The sequence below is a fragment of the Sinohyriopsis cumingii genome, chromosome 4 (genome assembly GCF_028554795.1).
Source record: "Sinohyriopsis cumingii isolate HCF-2022 chromosome 4, ASM2855479v2, whole genome shotgun sequence".
Taxonomy (NCBI): domain Eukaryota; kingdom Metazoa; phylum Mollusca; class Bivalvia; order Unionida; family Unionidae; genus Sinohyriopsis; species Sinohyriopsis cumingii.
In genome coordinates, this window is record NC_142964.1 from 146,204,033 (window position 1) to 146,215,878 (window position 11,846).

The 11,846-nt window shown below is 34.0% G+C and overlaps 2 protein-coding genes across 2 annotated transcripts; one reads left to right on the forward strand and one right to left on the reverse strand.

The window, feature by feature from the left end:
• Positions 1 to 1,565: 1,565 nt before the first annotated feature.
• Positions 1,566 to 4,267, reverse strand: LOC149802285 (uncharacterized). The gene is made up of 2 exons (XM_089954418.1): positions 4,170 to 4,267; positions 1,566 to 3,267 (listed from the first exon to the last, which is right to left on the reverse strand). Exons 1-2 carry the CDS (start codon positions 4,210 to 4,212, stop codon positions 2,912 to 2,914), a joined length of 399 nt encoding a protein of 132 aa, XP_089810544.1. The 5' UTR covers positions 4,213 to 4,267; the 3' UTR covers positions 1,566 to 2,911.
• Positions 4,268 to 6,608: 2,341 nt separating this feature from the next.
• LOC149802286 (E3 ubiquitin-protein ligase TRIM56-like) lies at positions 6,609 to 10,950 on the forward strand. Its single transcript, XM_089954419.1, has one exon. It carries the CDS (start codon positions 6,798 to 6,800, stop codon positions 8,781 to 8,783), a length of 1,986 nt encoding a protein of 661 aa, XP_089810545.1. The 5' UTR covers positions 6,609 to 6,797; the 3' UTR covers positions 8,784 to 10,950.
• Positions 10,951 to 11,846: the final 896 nt, after the last annotated feature.

Here is an 11,846-nt window from a genome sequence, read left to right on the forward strand (position 1 = left end):
GTACCTTAAATTTAAAGGTCTTAAACTCATTGTATATAAAATTCATTTTTATATAAACAATCGTCTACAATCAAACTGATGCAGGTTGTGTTGGCTGCTTCATTGTTGTTCAGTACACAAGTTGTTGTTTCTGTCTTACCGACAGATAATCCTCCTCAAAGCCACTTGAATCGATTCACGGAAGGAAAAATGTAAAATGTCATTCCACATTAGTGACGGTGAGTAAAAAATGCAAACAAAAAAGCAAAAAGAAAACCAAAACAGTCAAATATCAAGAATTTTTATAATAGAGACAATGGATGAATCATTGGCAATTGTCCCTATTAATTGCCAGGGGTTAGCAAACTATTAATTGCAACTGTCTTGCTCTCAATTATCTGTGTTTTGGTATGAAGATTATTTACGTTCTGTCTAGACTTTATTCTACTAAATTTCATGTTAACAATCCACCCATGTACTCATCTTTCCAACTAAATATACATCTATATCTATTATTTAATCCATCCATTCATATATGGCCTTTTGGGGGTCAACACAAAGAGCAAAATATACATAGATTCCATATAAATGCGCTCTTGTAAATTAAATTGTTACAATAACCATGTACCCACTTACGAACAGACATACAATAACTATAATGACAACTTGCTCAATCTCCCGTCCTTGGACTGGAGTAATACAAGAAAGTTTCAACATAAAGATTAAAAAGTAAAAGCAATATAAGAAATTTAAATGCGCTTGTTTAAAAGAAACGTTGAATATAAACAAAGGTAAAACAAAACAAAAGTTGGAACACCGCGAGTTTCGAACTCGCAACTACTTGTTGGGCAGATGGTTAGAATGCCAGAGTTGAAGGTTAAAACATAAAAATAAAAAGTATACAAAAGATTAAAAAATGGGATACACGAGTTTAAAAGAAAGTTTGAACATAAGAATAAAAGAAAAGGTATAAAAAGAAACAAATTTGGATGTCGCGAGTTTCGAACTCGCAACCTCTAGTCTGGAACGGATGAGTTTAAAACAAAGTTTCAACTGAAGAATACAAAGGTAAGAAAATAGTATAAATTGGGATGCCGCGAGTTTCGATAACGCGATCTCTTGTTTGACAGAACGGAATCCGGGAAGAAAGTTTCAACATAGAAAAAAAGAAAAGAAAAAGAAAATAAAAGGAAAGAAAATTGCGACACACGAGTTTCAACATTATAGGATTAAATGATCATGGTTGGATATTTATCGATGTGTAAATTTTACCTAATGACTCAACAAGTATAAAAGTCCGAATGACTTTACGTTAATTTTGTGAGTGATTAGGTAAAATTTACACATCGATAAATACCCAACCATGATAATTTCATCCTTATAATTCCAATTTCATCCTTTCTACTCTCAAATCAACTTATTCCATTAATAATGCATTCGAATTTAAGTAGCGCGTACTTTCCTTTTATTCGACGCTTCACATCGCCCCATAATACATAACCTGTACAGTACCACAAGAACAGATTGACTACTGTCACAGATAAGTTTATTAAAAAAATCCATACCTTACATCTTAAGCAATGGCTACCAGTGGTTTCCACACATTTCGTTTATTTACAACATTCTTATCAAATTTTAGTCATCTGCTACGCCAGATGACCATGACCTTACACAATAACAGCTGATATGGACTGAACAAGTGTGCTAAATTAAGTTTCCAATCGAACATGAAATCATTATTTAATTTGTCAATGAGCAACGTGGTCATATGAAGAAGATTATGCTATCCCTTACTAAAATAAAGGTAAAACTGAAATAAATTGTATACAGGAATAACATTTTATGTCATTCTCAACAGCGTTAATACTTAACAAGACCCATTCAGTGATCTAATGTGAAATGAAATGTGACTACTGTCATAGTTACGTTTATTCAGAAAATCCATACTTTACATTGCTATGGCTATCAGTGGTTTCAACACATTTCGTTTATTTACAACATTCTTTTTAAATTTTAGTGAGTCACATGTGCTACGTCAGATAACAATGACCTTTCATGATAACAACTGATAGGGAAAGAACAAATGTGCTAAAGAGCGTTAATACTTAACAAGACCCTTTCATTTGCCTAATGTGAAATTAAATGTGCAGTTGTTAAATGTAGATGCTCACAAAACCGGCCATATGTTTTGTTTGGTTGCATAGTTGAGTGTTGGAGTGCTGGAAGGACTGGGCGGTTAGAGAGTTCGAAATTCGAACTGGAGACTTTATCAATGGTTGCTGACTTTGATCTGAAGTGAAAGGGGGGTTCGTGTTGGGATCTGATACAGACAGAGCTTGACCACCAATAGCTATATTTTCCAAAACTGAACTAATTAGTTGTTTTTGTTCAGTGCTAGATCTTTGACTGTAAGTTTTTAGAGACTCCTCATGTTTGTGGTCTGTCATAAACAAAATATTTCTTGTTGCAAACCCAGCATCACTCATAGCCTGAATTGCTGTTGCACGGAATGAGTGACCAGTAGAGAGTTGTACTCCTGCATTCTTGCAGATGTCTGGCATGACTGAGGAGAATTGCTTTGGTTTGACTGGTTTACAAGTATACCATTTGTCAGTGAATTCAGGAGATCTTACTGATTCTTTACTGCATTGCTTTGCTGCTTTTTTACATTTCTGAAGGAAACATTTTACAGATTTCACTGGACGAGTGTGTGTGCCAGTTGCATATATTCTTTTGTCTGATGTTTATTCAAGCATTACATCAACACCACCTTGGTGGCCTTTTCTAACGTATTTCATGATTTAGAGTCATGTACTCAATGCCAAATTCATCCTTTTCAAATTTTAAGGAAGGTGGGGTCAGTTGATACCAAATTTTGAATCGAAGGGCAACAGGGTCAAATTTTTTGAAGCTACGCATTGATTTTTCATAATTATTCCAGTGAAATTACTTGGTAATGCTGGGTTGACCTTGAAATACCTGATTTTAAATTCAATTTCAGTGTTGCATTTAACATTGAATTAGCATTTTTGAATTCTTTGTCTTTGACAATGTCAATATCTTTTCCATTGTCCTTCAAGTATCTGTTTATGGCTGCACGAACATTTTTCAAGGAATTCTTGTGATATTCTTGCGCCTGATTGGCTGGCATTTTTGTCATCCTGGATGATAAAAAGTTTGGTTGGGCCTCAGCATAGAATCTTCTTAAGTGGCCACTCAGTTCGTCTGGTCTGACTGTGTTGAAGTCAAGTTTCAACTGTTTGTATCCATCAATTTCAATACACCAAGCTGTAAGTAAATATAAAACTATTCATAGCAATACAATTCTTACACTTGGCAAGATCATTTTTAAATAAGACAACATGTCCTGCAATTTGGGCATATTTTGTCCACTTACGGTTCGGATTTATGTATGTAATAGAGTGACGTTAGTAATTATATCCTTCAATATTTAAAGTCTTTCAAATTTATACAGAACATTTATTTCTCAAGAAAAAGAATAGCATCGCAAAAAGTTATGTGATTTCTTTTTCATTTAAATTAATGACTACACATCCAAAATAATTTAACTTAGCAAAACAATCACTTTATGGATTATAATATACATGTTTCAATGGTATTTAGTCACATTGTTGGAGATATAATGACAACATTGTCATCTCAACAAACTATGCGATATATTATTATATAAATTCAAAATCTATACATAAAAAAAATATTTCATGTAAATAATCTGATTATCTTCTTCTTGTAGATTTAACATTATAAACTTTATTCAGTCTTTGAATAATGGTCTCATAAATATTTGCTTTTAGTTTTGTATAATTTCAATTTTTATAAATTGACTGCGTTTTCTACGCTTTGATTGGATGTAAACGGTCATGTGATACAGATATGTAATTTTTTACACATCGATAAATTCTGCGGACTACATTTGGTTCCCTGTTACCAGAGCAATTGATGTGAAATTGTATCTATGATAAAATGGCATAGCGGGTCATGCCAGTGATTACGCAAGCGTAATTTTTAAAAACAAGGAATATTCCAAGTTTAATCGCGACAACGCCTTACACCCCATGTAATAATAAGAACAAGCTCCCACCCACCCACTCCTATAATTTCCGATCAAAAATGACAAGCCACAGTTAAAATCGACCATTATAAGTTAAAAACAATGTAATTGCACAGACCTTCCTGCACTCCAACTCGTATTCCTTTAGGCGAAGAAAGCATATTGCAGGCTTTAGAAGTCAATCTTCGGAAATTATTGCATTTCACCTCGACAACATGTTACAGCAGTGATTAGTAAAGGTCAGGGTCATATGTCAACCAAAGGATGTCACTAAAAATGAGCACGATTTTACTTTTGAAAGATCGAAATGCGTAGAAAGTAACAACGACGTTGCTATAACAACACATGCCATACGCAAGCGTAATTTTTAAAAACAATGAATATTCCAAGTTTAACCGCAACAACCATTTTTTACATATTAAAAAATTGATCATAACAGTATATCACTGGCATGACCCGCTATTCTACCCCCCCCCCCCCATCAATATAAAAAAATCGATGAAGGTAGGTAGGGCTATGTATTATATTGCAATTAAGAAGCTAATGAAAGAAAACTTCGATGTGTATAAAAGTGAATGTTTTGTTGGTTACAGCTGCTGATCTGATGTTAGAAAGAAAGTAAATTAGAATTATAGGGATTAAATTATCATGGTTGGGTATTTATCGATCTTCGGACTTTATTTACTTTGTGAGTGATTAGGTAAAATTTACACATCGATAAATATCCAACCATGATCATTTAATATTATAATAAGTGGTCATATTCACCCACACACGTTTGAAAATAAGCAAAAAAAAACATATACAGAAAATTAAAAAATGTACCATTAAAAACGCCAATGCCCTATTTTGTGTTTGGCTTAGTAGCCTCTGAGTATTGATTTATTTCAATGCTTTTAAGTCCTCCTCAGGTAATTTCTTGAATCTTGGTGTATCTCCCTTAGCTGCCTCAAAATCTACTGTCCCAGTTCCCACGCTATTAATATTGTTGTTATGTATGGCTACGGTGATGGCGGTCATGGGGTGCTCAGTGAAGGATATTGTCAAGCTCTGTTCGATTTCATTTTCAGCGCTTGTACCATCCATCGCAATATCATCAAATCCATCTCCATCTGATTCAATCACTGCTATTATTTCTTTTAATCCCTTGTCATCTAATTGTTTAAAAAAAAGTTCGCAGAAAATTGCAGTGAAAAATTAGTCTGGTTCCCTGCTTAGTATGCTCCCTTCTTTGCACTCCGCTATACTATGTCAAGCGAACGCCGACGCCATATTGTCAGGTGATCAAAACAACTGGCCTCACACGGAGAGATCTAATTATTCAAACCGTGGCACATTTATCCCTTTAATATTCTCTAACTTAATGACACAGTATTAACTTTACTAATACTTTTGATTTGAAGTATAGCAGTCGTTATCTTGTGTTCAAGCTTAACCACCAATTCGTCATATATTTTTTTTTACAAATATTTTTACTAATAGCCGAAGATGAAGGAAAAGGGTACACACAACGATATTTTGATAATATTGCACATTGTACACAGCGTCATCTCAGAGATTCCTTCTCCAATCGATTCCTTGTTACATTTTACGTTGAAATTGATATGAAGCGATGTGCGACATCCTAAATATAGCCAAAGATTAAGACGAAAATATCACACTCTTTTACTAAGCAGGGAACCAGACTAGTGACAAATCACCATAATCGGCCATTTTCCTCGGCTATGTAGCAGACGAACGCTAAATTGTATAGCCAACAATGAATATCAATCAAAGAATATTGAAAAATGTATAAAAGGGTATAATTTATATTTATTTGCTGAATTAAAAATTTCAAAGATGAAACAATCGTTTCACAGTGACGTGTCTGCAATGTTTATGTATATTGCAAACCGAAAGTAGTCCCAGAAATTATCGAAGTGTAAAAAAATTCAGATCAGTATCACGTGCCCATTTACATCCAATCATATTGCAGAAAGTCTGTTTCATTCATAAAAATTGGAATTATAAGAAAGTAAAACAGAAAAAATATAAACATTGGTATGCAGTGAGGTTTGCGCTCATGCCATCTTGTTTGGCAAGCAGGACGTACAGAGGGTCAAATGTGTGTGTTTATATATAAGATTAAATAATATGAGCCATATAAACACCACAATCTTCCCCATCCCCTCAAACAAAACAACACAGAACTATTAAAAATACAGACGTGTATATTTTTGCTATGTGTTCAAATGTTACAATTTATACACATCTAAATGTTACGTTTTCGCTACTTGCAGATATGATACAATGCAGATTAACATACATGGCACTAATAAAATATGCATAAGCTTGTAAATTTGTTTATAAATTGATTCGTGTGAACAGATCTGCATACGCAAGGATTATTCATAACTGTAATCTACAAATGATCATACTTGAAAACAGTGCTTCACACTCTCAAGGTCAAATCGAATATAACATTATATTTATTGACCCTGTTGCATGCTTTAAGTGCACTGCGATACCTATATCATGGACCGCGTGATCACATCTAATAATCTGTACTAAGGTAAATTACATACCAAGAGAATTAGGCGAACATATATTTCAAGCACGTTCAAGCAATGTGGATCTACACATTTAGGAAGACGAATGTATGTTTGAAACAGTCCATAGCTGATTTTTTAGTCTGATCAGTGTGTGATCGGTATCAACATTGGAAATTGTCCTTAATATTGTAAAGAGGGTGTTCTTATTCTCTTGCATGGCGGAGGCTCAGGTCGAGAATGAACAGAGGAATTTGAGATGCCCCATTTGTCTAGAAACATTTGAATCACCTAAGGTTCTAACATGTTTACACATATTTTGTGAAAAGTGTATATGTAAACATGTTCGCGGTAAGGAGCGTGAGGGGACACCGGTAGACCAAAGATCGTGTCCCATATGCCGAACTCCTATCCCCGCTCTCATCGCCCAACAGACCCCGGATGACTGGGCCGCACAGCTTCCAACAGTCCCCGTCATTCTGACTAGTATGGTAATGGACCAGAACGGCAAGGACGACATTGTGTACTGCCAGCCATGTTTAACGGACAGTAAGCGAAACATCTGCGTGGCATTCTGCGTAACATGCTCGGAGTATCTTTGTCAGATCTGCTACGACTGTCACAAAAAATTCAAGGTGAGTAAGGACCACACCATTACCATTCAGTCAATGCCCGATAATCAGATGTTTCCTGAAACGAAAAACAAATTGTTCCGGTGCACAAGACATATGAAAAAATATACATATGTTTGCCTTCAAGATAAAGATCTTTGCTGCAGTAAATGCGCCGTCACAGATCATAAAAACTGTAAAGATTTGTTTTTAATCGAAAAGGTGGCAAATGCATGTAAAGATAGCTCAGAAATAAAGAAAGTATTAGAAAATTTAGATGGCTTGAGAAATATGTTTATAACATTGCTCGAAAATAGGTCAAACAACTTTGATTCCATTCAGCAACAGAATAACAGCATAATCCTGGAAATAAAACAATGGACAAAGGAACTGAAGGAACTAACAGACAAACTAGAGATAGCTACATTAAAAAAATTGGAGCAAGTGTATAAAGCAGATGCTCTGACAATATCCGACCAAATCGTTGAATGTAAAAGCGCCATCGCTGCCGTAGAAACATCGAAGAATATGCTACTCGAAGAGACAAGATCCGAAAGTGCTGACACAAACACGTTCATGATCTTCACGAGAGTATCTCAACAGGTTAGAAGGTACATACAAAAACATGATGTGGCGCAATGTACATATAGGAATATACAAATTCTGTTTCAGCGTGACAACAATTTCGAAGGAATGATTCAGACGTTGAGTTCGTTAGGTCAGATACTTAGGAAATCCTCTCAACTTCAAGGATTATCGCCTGATAGATCGTATGAAAAATCAAAGATGGTTTTTCCGTGTGTACAACCAGACTCGATGATAACTTTCATCTCAAAGGTCCCCGACGATGAAAGAACTTGTAACATCTATTCCGGCATTTTCCTTCCAGATGATCGTTTTATAGTGAGTGATCAGAGAAATAGGAAATTAAAGCTGTTTGATAAATGTTTTCACTGTGTAGCATACTTGAAGATTACAGATGAACCTCGATTTATGTGCAACGTCGACATGGAGACGCTGGCTGTAACCTCGTCTGGAAAGAGAGTATACATTGTTTCCGTAGCCAATCAAGTAACAAAACTTAAGACCTTAACCTTAGAAGGCGATTGTTTTGGAATAGCCTGCTCTCAACAAAATATTATCATAGAAAAAAATTTGCAAGAGCAATATTTGCTGGATATATATGACAAGTCATTCTGCTTTATAAGAAGGATTCAGAGACCTAATCCAATGATATCATATTGCAATATATCAAGTGTAAGTGTAAGTATGGACGGAAAAGCTATTTATTGCACGAGTGGGAATACAATTTATTCAATTAACATTAATGGGAAAACGTTGAATATATTCCAAAGCAATGATCTTACAGAAGCATCAGGTATTACTGTTGATAAGAATGGAATTCTTTACTGCTGTGGTTGTAGCTCTAAAACTGTCGTCATGGTGACATCAAAAGGGAGACAACTTGGTGTGTTACTATCAAGTGATCATGGATTGAAAAATCCAGTTGGAGTATCTTTGAATGACAAAAATAACTTAATATTTGTATTTGAAGGCCAATCAGACGAAATCAAAGTATTCAGGCTTATTTAATCAGCATTCCGTCATTCGATTGCTGAAACCATTTGCAGATGATCATGTAGGTAAATCATTTATATCTTTTGTATCTAAATCAACAATATGTAAAAAATGGATAAAGCAAAGACATAGTCTTAAAGATATTTAGTTATGCTCATTTATTCATGACACCGCAATTCAATTACATACGCAGTGTGCCTTGATTATTGAGAAGGTTTGTGGAACAAACTAGTTAGTTAGCAATACTGGGAGTTCGTTTGAAACAAAATGAAGTCTAGAATAGGAAATATATCATGTCAGGATGGATAGATAGATTGATTGATAGATGGACCGATATATCAACAGACAATATATAGATAGATTTCATTAAGCACTGAGTTTTATAGTTTCGTTTCAAGTCTACTTCTCTACTAATGTTTGTTTTCGTTTTAGTTGCTCTCAATTTTACATCCTTATTGATATGGATAATTTCAATCTTTGTGTCGTTTGTTATTGATACACTTTTAAACCCGTTGTGGATAACACGTATACATGTACCATCACTCCCGAGTTAAAAGAATCAAAACAATTTCAGGTTCTTGTTTTTTGTAAAAAAGCATGTTCTGGTATCGATGCAGAAATGGTCAATAACCAAACAAAACTTTACTAATCACATGTTCGGGATTTTAAAAAAAAAAGACGAACAATGAAAATAAGGAAAATCTATGTAAGAAGATAAATGAGAAGTAAACTAGTATGCAATCTGATGAATCTGCTAATAGGTATGGAAATGACGTTGACTCAATTTACCATTTCTGATTGGTGGAAGTCATACATCTTCATATTTCTTTTATTTCAGTATATGAAATCTTCGAAGTGAGCACAACGGACATAAAAATGTTCAAATAAAGTTCATCTAAACTGTTATCAAGACAAGCAAAAGCATTTTTATAGTATTCTCTATGGCTGTTTATTTTCGTAATAATCATCAATATTATCTTTAGTCCTGTTTACTAGGTAATACTGCATAAGTTGCACATAAGTTATGTCTTTCTCTAATTTTGATTTGTGCTCTTATTCCATGGCATTTCACTTAAAAAAAAATTTTCTATAAACTAAAAGTACACGTCTTTTAAAAAATTTGACATAAAACATTTGTTCATTTCTGTATAGACTTTAAGATTACTTTTTAAAACGTGACATGGATTTATTTAATTTAGTAAATAGAAAGTATGTATGTAAACTGGAGTTGATAATATGTTTTATCGAGTTATACTTTGTGCTAGATCGGCACCACTGTTTAAAGCAACTAAACGATGCTAATTAAAATATACAATGGTGTTGATTTTTAAATTGTAGTATTCTTGACCTGTTGAGTATTCTGTTCTTTCTCTTTTCGTTTTGCAAATTGAAATCATTTTGCAGCATTCAATTGAGGACTTAATAGCGATAATCATAAACAATTACAACTAGTGATTAAATATTTAGCCACTGATGAAATTAGCATAGATAATATATTGTAATACATTGTAGATATTTAGTTTCGTTAGCAAACGGTATGAATCAATGACTCTCTATATGCCCGTATGTATAGATAGATGGATGCATGCATAAGTCGATGTATGTATGTATGTATGTATGTATGTATGTATGTATGTATGTATTATGAATATTTAATTTGTATTGTGTTCTTGACTTTTGTCCTGGAATCGAACTTTCGCATACCTGACATTAGTCACATTGTCAGTGGCACACAAGATGTTTAGAAGAATTTGAGTTCAAGGACTAGCCTAATCTTTATAATGGAATTTTCCATCGAAATGCTTAGGTTTGCAAAACATTCACATAGCAGGTCAAGTGTGGATGCATCTATAGGGTACGTGGTAAGCAAATAATTCACATTTATCTTAAGATGATTCTCTGGAATCAATTTGCTATCATAGGTTACAGGTGTGTTCAGATATAATTCGGGAGGAATTATTTATTTAAGTCATCCATTGGAATTACTACGTGCTTATTAACTCCTGAATTAACACATTATTTTGGAATTATTGAGAACCAATTCAAAGACATTGTGGAATATATCACTGTGGTGTATCAGGACATTCAAGACCATTGGTACCTTAGGGTATTCAAGACAATTGGAATTTGTTCAGAACAATCTATACTTTTGGAAATTTTGTTAAAGGAAATAAAGGGTTATTTGGGGTTTAATTTGAAAATACATTAAATGTCTCTTAAATTTAACTTTTTAAATTAGAAAAATAAATTGTTCGTTAAATTTAATAAACTTGTTGGTTGCGCTTTTTTTCTGCCAGATAATTTAAGGCATAGAACCACATGAAGATCACCATCAGCATCGTCATTCCTATATATATATATATATATATATATATATATATATATATATATATATATATATATATATCAGTATCCCATTCTCTCTCTCTCTCTCAGTTTATCGTCGGTCTACTAAAAGTCAAACTGCGTTATATATAACTACGGGATACGTGTGAAGTTATCATGTTCAATAGTCATAGGATATTCAGTCGGTGACATAGCATGTTGTATACCGTGTGTGTTACGTAGAATCTGTTTCCGCCATGTAGCCTTGTATATTCAGAGACGACAAGTCACGCGAGTTAATAGCCTCGTTCTTCAGGAAAAAAGATATAAAATGAGTTCCCACGAGACAATGCATACTATTACTTGTGATTATTGGTATACATTTTGTGTGACTTGTCTGTTTATATTTTCTGTTAAATCATAAACATTATAATTAGAGACATAAACTTGGCAAAGCAAACTAACATTTTGTGTTCTTATTAAATCGTGATGGTATAAAGTCAAGCGCAATTTGTGCTATTATCAAACCTCTACTTCTGTTCTTTCGATCCACCATGCGGGGATCGAAAACAAATATCTGCATCAATTACATACTTGAAGTGTTTTCCTGTCTTGACTACAGACTTTTAAAATTGTCGTAGTTATATGAACAGTGGAATTTTCAAGACAGTTCGATTATGGGTTCTGGAACACGGCACTTTAATCCTTTGATTGGGGGTGGAGTTGAAGGGTGGGGAGAATGGGAGGGTAATA